At 39.4% G+C, this 18,087-nt stretch overlaps 1 protein-coding gene across 9 annotated transcripts in view; it reads left to right on the forward strand.

Moving 5' to 3' along the window:
• LOC109545246 (protein Gawky) overlaps positions 1–18,087 on the forward strand; it is a 28,879-nt gene that overhangs the window by 679 nt on the left and 10,113 nt on the right. The window contains exons 1-19 of one of the 9 annotated variants that reach the window (XM_019915807.2): positions 6,405–6,742; positions 9,856–10,446; positions 10,543–10,685; positions 10,886–10,996; positions 11,650–11,885; positions 11,992–12,307; positions 12,678–12,908; positions 13,411–13,617; positions 13,903–14,237; positions 14,296–14,573; positions 14,631–14,832; positions 14,943–15,137; positions 15,221–15,370; positions 15,445–15,587; positions 15,634–15,799; positions 15,904–16,106; positions 16,347–16,629; positions 17,493–17,612; positions 17,840–17,987. In XM_019915807.2, the coding sequence (XP_019771366.1) occupies positions 9,896–10,446; positions 10,543–10,685; positions 10,886–10,996; positions 11,650–11,885; positions 11,992–12,307; positions 12,678–12,908; positions 13,411–13,617; positions 13,903–14,237; positions 14,296–14,573; positions 14,631–14,832; positions 14,943–15,137; positions 15,221–15,370; positions 15,445–15,587; positions 15,634–15,799; positions 15,904–16,106; positions 16,347–16,629; positions 17,493–17,612; positions 17,840–17,987 (4,018 nt within the window). In that variant the 5' untranslated portion in view covers positions 6,405–6,742; positions 9,856–9,895. Of the gene's footprint in view, positions 1–6,404; positions 6,743–9,855; positions 10,447–10,542; positions 10,686–10,885; positions 10,997–11,649; positions 11,886–11,991; positions 12,308–12,677; positions 12,909–13,410; positions 13,618–13,902; positions 14,238–14,295; positions 14,574–14,630; positions 14,833–14,942; positions 15,138–15,220; positions 15,371–15,444; positions 15,588–15,633; positions 15,800–15,903; positions 16,107–16,346; positions 16,630–17,492; positions 17,613–17,839; positions 17,988–18,087 lie in introns of those variants that run through there. The other 8 variants (XM_019915803.2, XM_048663533.1, XM_019915804.2 and 5 more) reach the window with 8 other exon arrangements.

Genomic DNA, 18,087 nt, shown 5'->3' on the forward strand with positions numbered 1-18,087 from the left:
TTTTATCTCTTAGACTAGTTTTGTGTTGCTTAGGAATTGGAATGATTAGTTCCTCAGGTCCGCCGAAAAGAAGCTTGTATAAGTAGGCAAAACGTCGACAAGAGTAGATACCGTCAATTTAATTTTTCTATTTGTAACGTTGTGCAGCGTTTCAAAGAAATCTTTTGTAGTTTTAGGAGGCTCGTTCTTGTTCGGGAATCAACACGCTCTTCTAGATTCACAAGTATTTAAGCAAAACTCTCAGTTTCGCATATTTTGACTGAGAGAAAACGCTTCACAATTTTCTCGATCTTCTAAAATTAGTCGGTTTCTTCATTGGTACGAAATCTTTTTGTGTTTTTATTCAGGGGCCACAACATTTTACTCCAAACTTTCTTTGGTTTTTTCACCCAAATGCAATCGCATCTGGCTGTAAGGAAAACCCCCCGTGTATCATCCCGCTGCAAGGTCCGTTTAAAAAAAAATTAAAATCTTCTAAACTTATGTATCTTTTTGTATCGTTTGTATCTTTTCCTCATACCAGCACTCCACATTGCCTGTTAATGTATGTGTTTCTCTTCGAATGATCAGCAATGTTCTTCATCGTTTCAAACAAATCAAAGATCTTCTCATGCAGTTCAGTACATACTGATCCCGCTACATTTTTTCTAGTAACCTTCGATTTGATGTTGTTTGTAGAATTTGGAAGTGACGAGCCCTGAACAAATCTTTTTTATTAGTAAATATCAATAATAACACTGCATAATGGATAAATATTATGTAAATCTTTGACAAAATTACATCATATGGTAATGAGATAAAAAGTGTTTTTGAACAGATACTGTTATAGAACACAGTAAACAGTGTGTTTTGAATCGATTTTGCGCCATCATCTGTACCGATCAAATGCTCCCAGATACTTCGGTACTGAGACCTCGACTGCTTTAGCCAAATAGATAATAACTGAACGGAACTTCGGCCAATTCTTTGGCATTAATCATGTAGTAAAGAGCTTAGGATAACTAGGATGGTGGTACTTGGCGCAGCTGTTATTTCTTTGCACATTCTTGGCAAGTATGTGGCCTTGATCAACTACATTGTTTACAGGTATAATCTTTCATGCTTGCCAACTTGTTTGCGAATGGTGCACTTCTGCATTTATACTCCCGCTTTACGGTTATTATAATTTTTTTTCAAAACAAATGCCGACCGACCGCGTTGTTTATAGCGCAGTTAACAGGCGCGCTTTCAATTCTTCCATATTTTCTTTGTCGCATGCAAGTTCTGATAATACTATTTCGCGAGATTAATTTAGATTTTGCATCCCCTACCCGGTTGGTTCAGTTCGCAATTTTTCGCGAAATTGTCCCTAAATCGAGGATATTTGGTATCGGCAACAAAGCTTTTCAACTGCCTTGGTCGACCAGCCAAGCGACTCCTCTGTTGCTAAGCCCAATTGGATGACGTGCTGCGTGGCTCGAAATCAATTGGAACGTTGTCAGATTTTCTTCATTTTATTCCTGGATGCTCCAGTCTAAAGCAGCAATGTACACAGTTCAGTCCAAAAAAAATTGTTGCTTTTTCTGACTGAAGTTTCCATCTTTTGCAACAAGTTTGGATTAGGTATTAACAAAAAATATTTATAAATGTGCTACTTTTTGAAGTGTTTTTTTTTTTCTCGAAAACTGCATTATCGTACTTTTATTTTTTCTTTCCAGACTAAAGCCTGTGTCCCATGCATCTGTTTATACCATGGTGCGATGATACTAAAGTGTTTCTATTGGTTGGAGATCTCTCAGGTCGAACGGCGGTGAGCGGATACATGGGACACGGGCTTAACCAGTTATTTTATACACGATTCAGTTGAATTTTTGTTGCATTTATTTTTTTAAAAATTGGGTAGGTATTCAAACCCTTTAATTTTAACCAAATAACTTTTTTCTAATGGTTACAAACTGCGTTGGGACGGTTTTCAGATTAGTCTGATAAATTCGCCGCAAACGCTTATGGACGGCAATAGCGCTTTGTCCTCATTTCAAAGGCAAAATATCAATTTTCAAGTGCAGGTCTACCAAAGTCGCGTGGATTTGCCTTCTCTATATTTGCGGGCGTGATGTTATATGCTTTTCACAATAGAGCAGTGAAAACAACTGCGCAAAGGCCTATACCTATTTTTGTTACGTAATCCAAGGCTGCATCTGCTCAGCAACTACACAACATTTATCAGTTGATGCTTTTTTGAATAGGGTTCAAGCAACACTGTATTAACCACCCTGCCAAGCATCCATGGTAGAAATTGCGTTTTCCTTATATTTAATCAATTACATTGGCACGCAGCGTGACAATTATTTGAACGCCAAGTAGGCTAAAAATGGGGAAGATTGTTTGCGCCATCGGTTTTTTTGTGAATAGGAAACGGTGCTTCCGCAAATTTCATTGAATTGAAACACATTTTGGATGTTTGATGTATCAGTTTGGAACGGTGTATTTGCTTTAGCAGATAACGTTTTGAAGGTTATCGAATTTTAATTTGGGTCTCGTTATTTGTAGGAATTATGTGAATCCCCTTTTGGACTTTTTTTCAAAGTTCGCACTTTAAAATGTCGCAATTCTTTTGGCACTGACGGCATTAGTCGAGCCGTCTAGAAATATAGTTATGTCCTAAATTGGTTTGAAAATTTTCTTTCACATTCAGTACTTAGCGTTAACTGCAGTCAAATTATGAAGAAATTCGAAAAAAAATGAGGATATCACACAAGATTTAAGCGATGGTGGTGAAAATATCAGCAAAATTGATCATTGTTCGCCCTCACAATTTTATTAGGCAATTTCGGTGCCCGAAAATAACACAAACACAAATAGAAAATGTATCAGTAACTTGAAATGATAACTTGGAAAAATTCGCAAAAACTGCCAACGTTTGCCAAGAAATAACATCAATAATTTTAAGATTCATCCGTAGTTCGGCAAATCCAAACAACTCGGTGAAAGACATACGTTAAGAACATCAAATTTCTGTCTCGCTCAATCGCTGTGTGATAGAAAAAGATCGACAATTATTGCGTCACTGCCAAAAAGCTTGCGACCGACCGACTGTACCAATTTCATTCGTTTCAGAACAGGCACAACTGATTTTTAATCCACTCCAACAGTTTTCGCAGAAAATAAAATAGAAATTACTGTAAATGAATTTTTGGATTATTGGAAATCGTACAGTCGAATATTTGTGAAACTGAGGCTTCAGATAAGTGTTGCTATTTCAGGGACAATAAATAACAAATTTGATAATTTTGAAATATGTTTGCAATCGTTGTGTTATCTTTGTCCATTTTATAAACAAAAAAAAAACCTTTTAGCTATTTTACAAATTTGTTAAATGTTTGTGGCCGGCTTTTGCTTCCTGCTGCTAAACGGAGACTCGGATTTTCGCATGTAAATTGAAAATCTTGAAAAAGCCAGTTGAATAAAATGTAATAAACATAAAATAAATCCGAAGGCCTACAATGCAACAGCGATTCGAACTGCAGCCTTTGCGCCGCCCCATTTAGTTCCCGCCAAACTGGGTCACCTGGGGGCTTAAGGTCAAGGGGGTGGAAGGGAATATCGGGTGGCAGAAGGGTAGGGCGACGGCATTTTCTGGCTGCGAAACCATTCGTGAGTGAATTATCGGTGGTGGCGCAACGCTGGCCTGCTGAAATAGACCTGAAACTTCACCATTAGAAGCTTGATTTCGTTTTTATCGCTTCTGTTTTATTCGTATTTGTTCCCAAAACAGCGTCCCACTCAGTCTGATTTTGCTCACTTCTCGCCTATCAATCAAGTTGGGCGCCAGTTGCAAAGTCAACAAACAAGTTTCTCGCGTGGTTTTTGCCCATATTTCAATATCTAATAAAGCAAACGAGTGCCACTTCCAGAATTAGTTTAGTACATTGAGACTATGTTCTTAATCAGGATACAGTTCGTTAAAAGTTACCTATGGCGATGCCCCCCCGTTAAACTTTATGGCTGGCAGCTTTATGACCAGTTTTATATTGACAATAACGAACTATAGTCTGTTCCAAGCATTTTGGCAGTGACGCAATAATTCTCGATCTTTTTCTATTGCTTGTCCACCGAGCGAGACGAAAATTTGACGTGATTAACGTATGCCTGGCATCAAAATTATTGATTTGATTTTCGACTGTTGCCAGTTGCTGTAAGTTTTTGCAGGTTCTCATTTCAATTTTCCGATACATTTTCTTCTGCAGTATTGTGAGGACCAGTATCATCGCTAAGATCTTGAACGAGTTTCTCATTTTTTCTTCTATTTCTCTCAAAAAATCAAAATCAAATCAAAATCTTCAATCAAAACGTCACTGCCAAAAGGCTTGTGACATATTATAGTTAGAACATAGAGAGAAATAGAAGTTCAATTTCCCCACACTGTTCGATATGGTTCCTTTGTTAAAAAAAGGCCGTAGGAAATAACGTTTGCCCTCGGACTACAGCGGCTAACAGCACTTGAATAGCAGTTTTGATAGGCCGACTGTGATTGCCGCGATTGGAAACGCGCGGATGTGACAAAACTGATTTCCCGCAAACCATTTTTAGTGCGGAACTAAATGTCGCACTACCTGTCCGATCCGGATTCGCTATTACGTGCTGTTAATGTCGCTACCATTAAAACTGAAATTTTATGACATTTTTTATGTTTCTAATCAGCATTAACGTGAATGCACTTCCATTTTCCATTTAAATTTACCATTGAGGCGTGAAATCGCGCTCTCGGCAGGCCGCTGCCAAGCTGCTGGCAAGCTGGAGGTTGAAACGACCAACAGCACCAACTTGACCTGAAGAATGATCGAGCACGTGAACTGCGAAAAGTTGCAAATAAACGCCAAATAGTCGGCCATTCTTTAGGCGTGTTGCATAATTTTGCACCTGTGCCAGGCATAAAAGAAAAACCTTCGCTAATTGCTGCAAAATTTACGCAGAAGTAGCCATTAGTGAAGAGGTTTGATGACCCCCGCGTTTGATGCGCAATAGAATTGAACCCTCGCTAAGACGCACGCTAAGTAATTGCGCTAGATGGTCTATCAGGAGGAATTCACGAGTTTTGTTCAAGGTGTTTGTTTCAATTTTTTTAAGGCTAGCTGATGAGGATTTTCCCATAGTTTTCGATCGAATTCTACATTAGTTTCCCTCCGTTTACTGCCTTGGCTGTGTTTGGGAAAGAACTAGAATTTCACTATTCTGGGTCATCAAACTGCACATTTTCCTGTCAACTGGGCACAACTTTAATTGACTTTTTGGGAATTTGCAGATGTTTTTTGCCTTTGGCATTAGGGTCTGATGTGTAAAATTTTTCGGAATTTTCACTGTTTATTCCTGGAACATTTTCCGGTATGTTTGCAAACTTGGTAGCAAATGTTTTGTACCAAAAAATAATTAAGCTAATTAGCGATTGTTTTGTCTTGTCATCAAACCGCTGGTGTCCGAATTAGAAAGCCGCAATCGGCGATCGTGCATTTGTTTACATTTCTGCATACATAATCTATTTATTTACTTGTTGTTCCTCGAAATAGCGAAATAATGAAGTAAGTCTCGGTATTTAGTTGTCTGCCAGGCTTGGTTGTTTTTCTGTGCCATTCTATAGCCCGTGTTGCCGTGTTTTACCGAGTCGACGGCTTTAATTCTTTTAACTCGAGCAGCATTTTTGCTTTTGCATTCAGTGCCGAGCAACCTGTCGTTTGGCTATCTCATTTATCTGATAAGCGAGTTCAAACTAAGCCCTAAGGGGAATAACTGTAAATGATTAAACATTCTCGTGGAAAATAATAAAGGGTCGAAACGTCGGCCAATCTCAGAGAATAAAAGGAGTTTTTTATTCGGTCGCTCCTTGGTGATCGATCTGGCAACCACTTTCTTAGAAGTTGCTGTTCTGAAAAAGTCCCTCTCTACATGCCCAATGCATCTGGTCTATTTCTTTGACAGCAATGAGAAGTCGCTTACGCATCAGGGTGCGCACTTCGTCATTAATTGTACACTTTTTACCTTGAGAGATGAGAGATTTACACTCCCATGAGATAACAAAGAACGCCATGCTGTTCAGGCTCTCTGTCACAGCGATGTCTGGGCGATGCAATTCCAAAAATACCGCACATTTGCCAAATTCTTATTTAATTTATACTTGGTTTTTTTAGGGCACACTTTGTAGGATTTTTTTTTTTTGGTTAGTTCCGGCTAATTTATTTTGTTTTTGTTAGGTTTGTACAAAGTATTGCGTTGCATCAACAAGTTAGTAAAAATATTATTTTGGAAAAAATAACTGGAAATAAAACAGCAGTCAAGGGAAGTAGTTTTTTTTAATGGGAGGCAGGTCGGCAACGTTGCATATTATTGACGATCAAAACTTGTTTCTATCGCACACTTTCCAATCGTCGTATGGAGCCGAGGGAATCCGAGTAACAATCGAGTCGCGAAGCAGTGGAGTGGCGGAGAATAGAGATAGAAGTGCTGCCACGTAATTGCGGATCAATAAACAAATCTGAGGTGCCCGCAAATCCAAGTATTTTAACGCCAAATTTAAAAATATTGTGATATTTAGTATTCTCATTCAGTTAAGTGTGATAAGTACATCAACTTTATATTCGTTACAACCATATCGTGGTTTAATGAAAAGTGCGCATTGAATAATGACTTGTGTGTTCTCAAGCCAAGTTTTGGTGTCCCCCTCTTTTCGAATCAGTTTCGCTAGTTGATTCGGTGGCGTCCAAATTTCTACGTAAGTAATTCGCATATTTCGATCAATTGCAGCTTTTCCAACAGTTTTATGTGTTTGAAATCTGTCTCATTTCACTCGTCTAGCGATTTCAACGAAGGAAATGTTGCAGATTTCACCACGACAATGTTTACAGTTCTTCTATCACGTTTTTATCGAGTGCTCGCTTCCATTATTGCCTGTTTGTGTGCAGATACTGATATCTACCGCTGCGAAAATACTCCAGTTCAACACCCATTTTCATCGTCGCCTTGGAGTCTTTTTCTTAATTTAATCATTATTTCATTTCTATTATTAACGTTAGTATGGGCCGTGGGCGTTAAACCAGCTTTAAATTCAACTCTCAGATATTTAAAATTCACGTTTTTATTTTTGGTTTGCGTTATTTACAGCTCAGGAACTGGCTGATAATTGCCTAAAGACACCCATCAAATATGTTTGCTCCTACAATACAGGGTGGTTCAACCTTAAAGTTTCCATGCATAATTGATCGAAAAATGATAGTTGCTCTGCCAGTTTCTTGCATTTGTACGTTTCAGATGGAAGGTTTGGGTGATCACTGCAAAACTCGTCTCCGTAAGGCGAAGAAGGAAATCCGTCAAAAAAAATGTCTGCCAGTTTCAAGCGAACAATGCTTGCCACACGTGAAAGTTGGGGGATTTACTAGCCTCCAATCTTGGTGTTAGATTCACAATTCATCTCTTACTTTGCTCGTCATGCATGATTTTTTTACATTTGGGTCTCTGGGTATTACATTTTAACTAGTGCTATGAAATTATTATCAATAAAGGCAAATTTCTTTGTGTTTTTCCCAACTTTTCACCCTCTGCTCCTTGCTGATCAATGCTTAATTCAGCCAGTTTCAGACAATTTCAATAAAACAGCCAAAACATTTACACCATTAGGCCAAAGCTTGATGGAGTTCATAAGAGAAAAAATATAAAAAAACATGTTTTTATGACTGCGATTTGTAACTAACTAATCTCTTGAAAGTGTCTGTTTTGGCCTATCCGCTTGAGGATAAGTAAAAACTACCACTGTTTCTTTCCATCACAATGCAATCCGTGGCTTGATTTGTCCGAAATTTTCATTATTCTTTGAATATTTTATCTTTGTTTGCCCAGGTATTCGATATATTTCGTACATGAATTCTTTTACAGTTTTTTAACAGCATTTTTGACACAGTTTCTTGAATTCTCGACGATTCGTGAATGATAAAGCGCTTGAATTTACCAGGTCGTCTTAGGCACATGTTTTTTTAAGCTGGTCAATGCAACCACAGTCTTGTACAATGCGTAGTTCAATCCTCCTTCGGAACCCTCATTCCCTGTCTCATATTGTCTTTGATCTTCTGCCGATCAATTCTTTCGATGAGTTTGTTCCTGCAGCTCTGTTTTACAGTTGAATAAATAAGTGTTTTCACTTGTGTCCCATAAAGAAATCCTACTGCTTGAGGTCTGGAATCTTCACAGAAAATGTTTTTTTTTTCGGATAGCAAGAAGGTTTTTGACTCTCCACATCGGGCCATTCTCTTTTTTTAGTAGGGTTCAAGTCGTAATTCTTGAACACTTTTGTACAAAGCGCCTTAAACGCGAAATGCAATAGATTAAACAAAAAACCTCGTACATGTTCACCTTTTACTGCTTTAGCCTATTTTAAAACATTTAGTAACTATGCTACTTTGGGTTAGTTTCTAAAGCATTTTTATGTAAATTATTGAACTTTTTGCGCCGCTGTATCTGCATACCTTTCTGCATAAATGCAGCTATTATTATACCAGGATGTTTTCAATTCAAATAATGTTATTTCAGTTTTCAATTGAACCATACTGATAACGAATAATTAGCGCAGTTGTTTGATTCAAAGTTTGCGACCCAATTAAGCAACTGAAAGACACTAAATTGGTTTTACTTCGACTGTAAAGTCCGCTGTCATCAAAATATACAAGAGGAGAAAGTTAATGCGTTTTTCCAAAATCATAAAATTCGCTAACAATAAAGCTAAACAAATCTGCTCTGTATCTTACCAACGCACCTCCGCATATGTATTTTGCTCGTTGTGTTCTTCGGCTTAAGCCTTTCTAGAGCACGATTCAAAAGACATCAGACATTCAATAATCATTAAATTATCGTCGATCGCCGTTTAAATTTCTAGCTGGATGCAATCAAACATGTTAAAATAGTATAAATAGTTACATTCTGCGGTTTCTCGTTATCAGTGATCGACCATGTTTTTTTGCTTGCAACGAATTGAAGAATTCAGTGTCAATTTGCTAATTTAACACTTGACTTGTTTCCCTCCCGTGCATTTCTTGTAATTGAAACGCCATTTTCCGTCTCGTAATGTAGTTATTGCCGATTTTAAGGCCAGTTTATTTCCGTTTTTCTCCTTAAATGGCTGCATTATATCAATTCACAATTCGTGGTTAAAGTAAAAGTAAACAACACCAAATGTTATCTTATCACGGTTTGGATAGCGAATACGTGAAATTCATATAAGCGATGTTATAATAATTTTTTCTATACTTATCATGCCCGCATCAAATATCGCTTATAAATATAATGGTTTTAATCAATATTGGAGTTGTTTTTGGCTGTTATATGTGTGGCATTTTGGCAACCGTGCCACGACGTTGTTTGTTTTCACCGTCATTGTTATAACTCTATAAGAAAAAATCTTGACTGACGGTTAAGCGAGTTTATGTGGGTGGATGATTTTTTTTAGTATGTTTGATGAGCATGTTCCAAAATACATTTTTGTGCTGTTGTCAAGAATTGAAAAAAATATCGCTCGGTGGTTTTGAGAGGATCTTTCCAATGTGAACTGGTTAAATAATGGTTTTCTGGAAATTAGTCGGCAGCTTTCAGCAACGGCGCCAAAAGCGCGTCTGAAACACAATTTCCCACAAGATTGGAAAACGGTTAAGCTTTTCCTCGTTTTAAGTTTCTGTGAAAGAAATTGAGTTGAATGTTTTCTGTAGGTATCAGACATGGGAAAATCCGCTCTGATGAGTTGAAAATTGACGTTTACGAAACCCTCACAAGCTTCCTTATAAAACACGGGTTTTACATGCTGCTGCACCTAATACTAATACCAGTACTTTTTGTCCATTTCAGAATTGTGGCTGACCTGACTGACAATGGAGCACTAGTGACGATGCGCGCCCCCACCCCCTCCGAGCCGAAGTCTAATATATTTCCTACCTACCAAGTGCCTCAAGAGTCAGCCATGCGGGGCAGCGCACCCCTACCAGTACAAGACGAAATCGTATGGGCGTTTCGGGGGGGTCGAGTCAACCTCCCGGTCCGTCCATTAGGCGTGCATTTCCCTAGTGGGAAATCCGCCGCTCAAGCTGTGATATTTGGCTCTGGTGGAGGCCCCGCGGCGCCAAATCGCGAGGCCTCAACCCCTAATCTTAAGCTGCAATCTGTGACCGATAACTGTCTTCTGAACTCTGTTACCGTACCAAAAATACAACGTAATGACCGTGAAACGGTCACCCACAATAATTTAACTAATAATAATAATAATGTAGATAATGATAAGGTAGATAGTCGTAAGTTTGGTGCTTTGCCCCTCGGACGAGACATTCCCAACCAAAAGTCTGATGACCTCGAAGTACTCGACGCTTTGAAGACTCCGACAGTAACTACTCTTCATGGTGATAACAACGATATGGACGAAGAACGAACTGATTTTTGTGACCAGTAGGTTTCCTTTACACATCTTCAAACTTCTCTATTATAACTCCCATTGAATAGAAATCTAAACACAGTATTAAAATACACGATTGTATTCTTCAGGGATATGACACCGCTCACATTGTACGATCACTTACCACAAGGATACACCCCATTGAGACTTAAAGGAGGCGGTGAAAGTTCTCTAAGCACCGGTACCTCTGGATGGGGCACCCCTCCATCTCAACAGGGCAATAACAATAACGGTGAGTGCTTGCACAACTGCAAGCTCATGTGGTGGCGAATTAGTTTTAATTCTTCACTGTGATAAAAGATGACATTTACGATCTCTGTTTCTTATTGAAAGTACTAATCGAAATAGGTTGGTGGCAATTAGCATTTTTGTTTACTAAACAAATTTTCGGCTTCAATCCTAAGTCAACATGGTGTATTTTTCTTTCTTTAGTGAATAATTCAAGCGGCTGGGGTGTAGCGAACGCCACGAATCCGAACAACACCGGCACCCAGTATTGGAATAACAATGCTAATCGCACACCAGCTTCCTCACAAAGTGACGGTAAACTGTTTCATTTTATGTATTCAACAGTTGTAAAAGGCTAAGTTGACTATACATTTTTACAATTAGAGGAGGTGGTCGGAATTGAGACAAAATGCTACCGCCAACCCGTTTACCTGTTTACTGCCCGCCCTAAATTTGCTACAAATATAAGGCAGATAGAAGGCATTCGATCTGTCAATGAACCATTTTATTTAACATGTTTTAGCTTACCCTGGTTTAAAGAGATTCCCGAGAAGTTTTATAGAAAGTGGACACTGTTCATTTGAATTGAAACATCCTGTATAACAGTAGCTACATGTAACTGATTACGGTCTAGTGCTGGTTCAGCAACAAAGTGTGAATGCTTTTGACAAATAAATAGAAAAGAACGTGTCGTTTTTGGCCCTATGCATCTAAATCAACCATCCCTAAAAGTTTGCGGGTGTATTGATGAAACACCCGGTATTCGCACATATAAGCGTTGCCTTTTCAGTGCATCCAATACAAGACTTTTTCTAAGAATGGAGCGTCTTTTTAATCACCTCTTTTAGACCTGAAAATCGATAGGGGTTTTCGTGCATGTGGTTAAACAATGCTTTTTTCCATTGCCATTAAAGAAAAGTATATGCTGTTGAATCAATTGACTTAACGGGTTCCGTTAACATTTGCAGCCAATAAAGCGAATGCTGGCGGCCAACAGCCCCCAACAACGCAATCGAATAGCGCTGGTTGGGTTCAGCCTGGAGCCAAACCTGGTGCCAACGGCCCTCCGGCTACTGGCGCCCCCCCGACTAATAACAATGCACAGAACAATCCTCAATCGAATGCCACTAACTCCACTAAACTACAACTCGAGCAACTGAACAATATGCGTGAAGCGATATTCAGCACGGACGGCTGGGGTAGCGTAAGTACTTATTGCAATTTATTCCAGTCAAATATCGGAGAAATAAGTAAAATATCAAGCGCGATCGTTTCGGGTGAAACTAAGTAAAACTGTTCTCTGAATTTAGCAGCATGTTAACCAGGACACACAGTGGGACATTCCAGCTAGTCCGGAACCGACAATGAAAATAGATGGAACCGGCCCTCCACCTTGGAAACCTGCTATTAACAATGGAACGGAACTTTGGGAAGCCAATCTACGAAATGGCGGCCAGCCACCTCCTCAACCCCAGCAGAAGACACCTTGGGGTCACACTCCTTCCACGAATATCGGAGGAACTTGGGGAGAGGATGACGATACTGCGGACAGCTCCAATGTTTGGACCGGAGTGCCCAACAACCAACAGCAATGGGGAAATAACAATTCAAACGCTATGTGGGGCGGTAAGCTAACACTTCACTTAGTTTGTAGCATGGGTTTTCGTGTGCGCTAAATCGAATACTATCTGAAAGCTTTGGTGGTTTGGTCTTTGGATTATTTACTTGAAAGGCATTACTAATTTTGGTGTGCCCTTGGCTTTAAATACCTGCTTGATCACAAATGAAAGAAATACCGTACTTATATTTTAACTGGTTTATCAAACAGCCTTTGAAATATAATTATTGATTTCATCATTGGTGGCAACTTTGGTCAAACCAACGTCTTCCAAATGTTTCAAAATTTTATTCCAATTAGTTCACTTCAAATCTCTGTCGTTTACGTTGTGTCTTCCCAATAATAGCACTGTATTTCTTTCATCTACCACGCTCTTAGACTCAAATAAGCGCGCCGCAGGTTCAAATGGAGGAAATAGTTCTGGGTGGGCAGATCCTCGGTCTGCTCCTGATCCAAGAGCCTCGGTTTCAGCTGCAAGTGTCGCTGCAATGGACAGCATGCGATCAGATTTGCGTGCAGCTGCTGCAGCTTCAGGACTCGATCCCAGACAGTTAGATCCTCGTGAAATGCGACAAATGACTGGCGGTGATATGCGAGGTGATCCAAGAGGTATGTTTTATTTGCGTTTTAACAGCGTCAAACTAAAGAAAAGACAATTTCTCAATCACTGTTTAGCGGTGCGATATGGCACATGAAACGGACTACACAATTAATATTACAATGTACAGTTTTGTAATTGCGTCCTGTCGTTAACTGAACACTACCAGTTGATTTAGAGCGGCAGTTTAAAAATAGTATGTAGGTAAATCTACTTAAGTACCATAGATTTAAAAATTTGTTGAATCTTCTACTTCTATTTTTAACAGCGAACATGTGTGTTTACCTCAGTGACAACTATTTTCGTTCGTATGCCAGCTATTAGATGTGTCATGGTCCACAATATCATCAGCATCTTGCACATACAATTTATTATTTTGATTGAAATGTATGTTTGACGTTGAAATTGAACTAATTCCAATTGCTTGATTAATGCAGCTGCAATGCAATAGAAAAGCAATATTCTTGATTGTGTCGCATTTATATCTACAATAGATTATTTTGTTGTTTAAAGGAATCACTGGACGATTGAATGGAGCCGGTGCGGAATTTTGGAGCCAAAGCGCTCCACATGCAGGTCCCGGAGGAATGCACCATCCCAACAAAATGCCTGTCGGGCCCGGAAATACCGCAGGCTGGGAGGAACCGTCGCCCCCAACCCAGAGACGTGCAATGTCCAATTACGACGACGGGACATCTTTGTGGGGAAACCCACAGCAAGGTGAGCATTTCATCAAGCTTATCGAGTTTGCCGTTTATTACCCAGAAGGCACGCCACTGGGGAATACTGTACATATAGGAACAATCAGCTCAATACATTTTCTACATAGGGTGATTCAAGTGCTTTAAAAGGGCTATCATTGGGGAATTCTTTTTGTCAATTGCTGACTATCATCGGTTAGTTGAGGTATTCAGATATTGTCCGCTGAATAATTGTATATTTTTTAAAGAAATTAAACCATTGCCGTTCGGTACGATATACTTATGCTTACTGCTTATTTGATAGGGTCTCATTGGAAAGATATTCCCACAGGCACTGGTGCCATGGGCGGAGGTAGAGGCGGTCCACCAGGAATGGCGCCTGGCCGTAAACCTGACGGTGTTTGGGGTGGAGGCGGCGGTGGCGCTGGCGTTGGGCGCAATGGATGGGAAGATGTCGCAGGCCCAGCAGGAGGCTGGGACGATTCAGCAGCAGCCTGGGCTAAGCAGAAAGGTCCAGGCGGACTTTGGGATGCTGCCGAACTTGAATGGGGTCACAAGCCACAAAATAAACCCCAACTTACCAAAGAACAAGTGTGGAATTCAAAACCGTTTCGAATGCTTGTTGACATGGGTTACAAGGCACGTGATTAGTCGTTGATTTTAGTGCCATTTAATTGTGATTTCTTCGCGATTTTAGAAAGAAGAGGTCGAGAACGCACTTCGCGCGCGCGATATGAATGTGGATGACGCATTAGAGTTCCTTAGTCCTATACGGGCCCGGGGAAATGACGGTTGGGGCTCAGGCGGGCGACACGATGATCATTTCGAACACAATCAATTCCCGGGTGCTCAACGAGGTGGCGGATATCCAGGAATTGGTGGTCCCGGTGGTAATCCATTAGCATCGGCTGGATTTCCACCAGGGGCTGGTCCTGGTTTACTAAATAGCATGGGAGGAGCAGGTCAAGCAAATAGGTAAGAGCGGTTTTTCATCACAAGAGAGTATTTTAAATAAACTGTGTGGTCTTTCAGCTCCCTGATCAATAATATTTCTCCTGCTGTCGTACAAAAAATGTTGACCCAACAAGGCGGTGGCGGTGTTGGCGGTCAAGGTTTCGTTGGTCCTTCAGGAGGTCGTCCTCTGCAACCTCAAGGTCAACCATCTACTCAACAGTTGCGGATGCTCGTTCAACAAATCCAAATGGCGGTTCAAGCTGGATATCTTAACCACCAGGTACAGATCAAATAGGTTATTTTTCTATAATGTGCGGTAAAAACCGTCCTGTAGTTAAAAAGTACAGCGATTGTTGTTAGTCGCAATACAGTCATGTTTTTTTGTTGTAGATCTTAAATCAGCCTCTGGCTCCTCAAACGCTGGTTCTGTTAAATCAACTGCTGCAGCAAATAAAAGCTCTTCAACAGTTGAACAGTCATCATCAGTTAGCTGCACAATCATCAAAAGTTAACCTGTCCAATCCAACTCATATGCAGTATTCGGTTCTTATCACCAAGACCAAGCAACAAATCATAAACATTCAGGTAATGATAAACTTACGAAGATTTTTTTTAGCTTCGTGAACTTGTTATCGATCGAATTTTGGCAATGTTTACCTTTTTTTCAGAACCAAATTCAAGCTCAACAAGCCCACTATGTCAAGCAACAACAGCAACAACAACAGGGTATCGGATATGATTTTAAGTCCAACCCAATGCATGAATCAATCAACGCTTTGCAAAGCAATTTCTCCGATCTTACTTTGAACAAAGACCCGGTAAGTTGAATAATCTGCTAGCCATTAAAAATTTCGCGGCAGTGGTTTAATACAACTTTTTGTACATCTTGTAGAATCAGCAGCAGTCACGTCTGAACCAGTGGATTAACAAAGACAAGGATGAGAGCAGTGAATTTAGCAGAGCACCAGGTTCTTCATCCAAGCCAGTAGCTACCTCACCTAATATGGCACCTCTGGGATTAACTCAGCCTGATGGGTAAGAAGTACGGGATTTTACTTTGCCGTTATGAAATTAATTCAAGCTGTTTCAGGCCTTGGTCAAGTGGACGATCTGGTGACACTGGTTGGCCAGACTCTGGCGGCGTTGATAGTGGAAACGATATCAAAGACGCACAGTGGACTGCAGTTCCTCCTCAACCATCTTTGACTGATTTAGTACCTGAATTTGAACCTGGAAAGCCGTGGAAGGTATTATTACTCTTCTAATATTTTTTTTTTTTGCTTTGTCTAGCACATGAAAGCATTTAACATTTTGCAATACATGCACATCATTGCATCTGTTCGTATTCTAGGGGAACCAGAAGTCGATCGAAGATGATCCGAGCATTACTCCTGGTTCAGTAGTGCGGTCACCTTTGTCGATTGCAACCATAAATGTCAAGGACAATGAGCTTTTTGGGACTAGCAAAAGTCCTCCAGCCACTGACGCAATGCAATCTCTTAGTTCATCCACTTGGTCTTTCAATCCTCCGTCTACCTCGAGTACTTTTACTGGGTAAGTTGTCGATGATATTATAAAGTCAACTCCTGGCTACGTAGACAGGAGTTGATCCAACCAGCCGTCCAAAACTTTGACCTCGATTGCGGTTTATCTCATGAAACTTTTCCTGATCTGCTGAATTTCCTTGATCTGAAAAGTTAAAGGGCAAATTGTGTTTAGATAAAATTTCTACACCGATTACTTAATTTTTGAAATGTAGTGTGCGAATCGTTACTATGTGGTATCGTTTGTCAGTCCCCAGAACAAGCTTCAATCCAAAGGCGGTTTGGGCGATCTGAATCCTACTACTGCCGTTACTGCTGAATTATGGGGAGCTCCAAAGTCGCGTGGACCTCCACCCGGCTTATCGTCCAAGAGTGGCGGTGGTGGATCTCTCACTAACGGCTGGGCTGGTCAATTGTCCGGTGGTTCCGCCCCATGGGGCGGTGCATCCAACCCTGTTCAACGCAATTCGGGTAATTGGGGTGGAAATGTGGGCCCATCTCAATGGTTGTTACTTAGAAATCTGACTGCCCAGGTAAAAATTTAGATAGACGAATTTATTTTGGTTTTTCAGTTTTCAATGATTTTGTTCTTTGTATCAGTATAAAATTTTCAAACTTTAATCAGTTTACTTTTCCAAATACTAAATTTGTGTGTTAAATACTTTTTTTAAATTAATCATTACATGGAAGTATGAGGGCACTAATATTTTTTTAAATAAAAACCAAATAATTTTTAACATAACTATAACCAATAAAATTGTTATTGCATGTTTTAACTGTTCACGTGTGTTTAATTTTAATCATCACCTTAAGAAAATATCGATTTGTGTCTTATTTTTGAATATTTGTATTTCTCCTCTTCATTCGTTTTAGTGTGGTTTAATCATCATTTTTGTTTTTGCAAGTAAACATTACCTACATATGCTTAATCTGGTTGAGTTCAAACAAAATTTGTTTTTTTATTGATTGAAATTCATGTCAATTACTATGAGCTTTTCACACATTTTACACTGATACTTGTGACATGCATTTTCGTTCTTTTCAAGTTGTCGAAATTAACGAAAAAAGCGACTACATTAGAGAAAACTATTGAAAACTTGATCAACTCTCTAATCTTATGTTCTCCAGGCAGTTTTAACATTATTGATATACGTTTTTTCACAGCAGACCGACTACTAAAAGTATTGGTTTCATTATACATTCAGAAAACTTTGTTATTTTGAGAAAACTGTTACTGTCTTTTTTCCTTATAATTATTTAAAAAAATTGTTTATTTCTATATGGCAATAACTTAAAAAGAAATTTATATGTAAATAAATTGGTTCAGTCCTTTAAGAATGTACCAAATTAAGTGGTGAATAGATTTTAAAAAATTTGTCTTTTATGACCATTTTAGATCGATGGATCAACTCTAAGAACGCTTTGCATGCAACATGGCCCATTGCTAAGTTTCCACCTCCACCTTCACCAAGGTTTTGCACTTGCCAAATATTCTTCTCGTGAAGAAGCTACTAAGGTATGAATGATAGAAGTCTTATTTTTGTTTAATCATCAGCAATTTTCAGACATCATCATTTTGTGTTTAGAAACTAGTAATTAATTAACCTTTTCGACATGATTATAAACAACGGATCCAATTTATGAGAGTAACTGATTCGATTTTATTGAATGATTGAAATTTTATTGAACATGTACGTGCTTTGATATGGGGACTTGTTTTTCAAGTTTCATGTTTTCTCATAGGCTCAAACTGCGTTGAACAATTGCGTTCTCGGCAACACGACAATTTTAGCAGAAAATCCCACAGACTGGGATGCAAGCACCTTATTACAAAGTATTGCTAATCAACAGAGTTCATCCGGAGGTTGGCGTAACTCCTCATCCAAACCAGGTATGTTTCGCGTTACTTATCTGAATAGCAAAGCAAGGAATAGAGATACAGCAAACTTTTGCTGTATAGTTGAATTTATCCGTGGGGTTATTATTTGAAT

Source organism: Dendroctonus ponderosae, unplaced genomic scaffold, assembly GCF_020466585.1.
Source record: "Dendroctonus ponderosae isolate FM_Combo_2020 unplaced genomic scaffold, Dpon_F_20191213v2 Dpon_F_20191213_2, whole genome shotgun sequence".
In the NCBI taxonomy this organism is placed as follows: domain Eukaryota; kingdom Metazoa; phylum Arthropoda; class Insecta; order Coleoptera; family Curculionidae; genus Dendroctonus; species Dendroctonus ponderosae.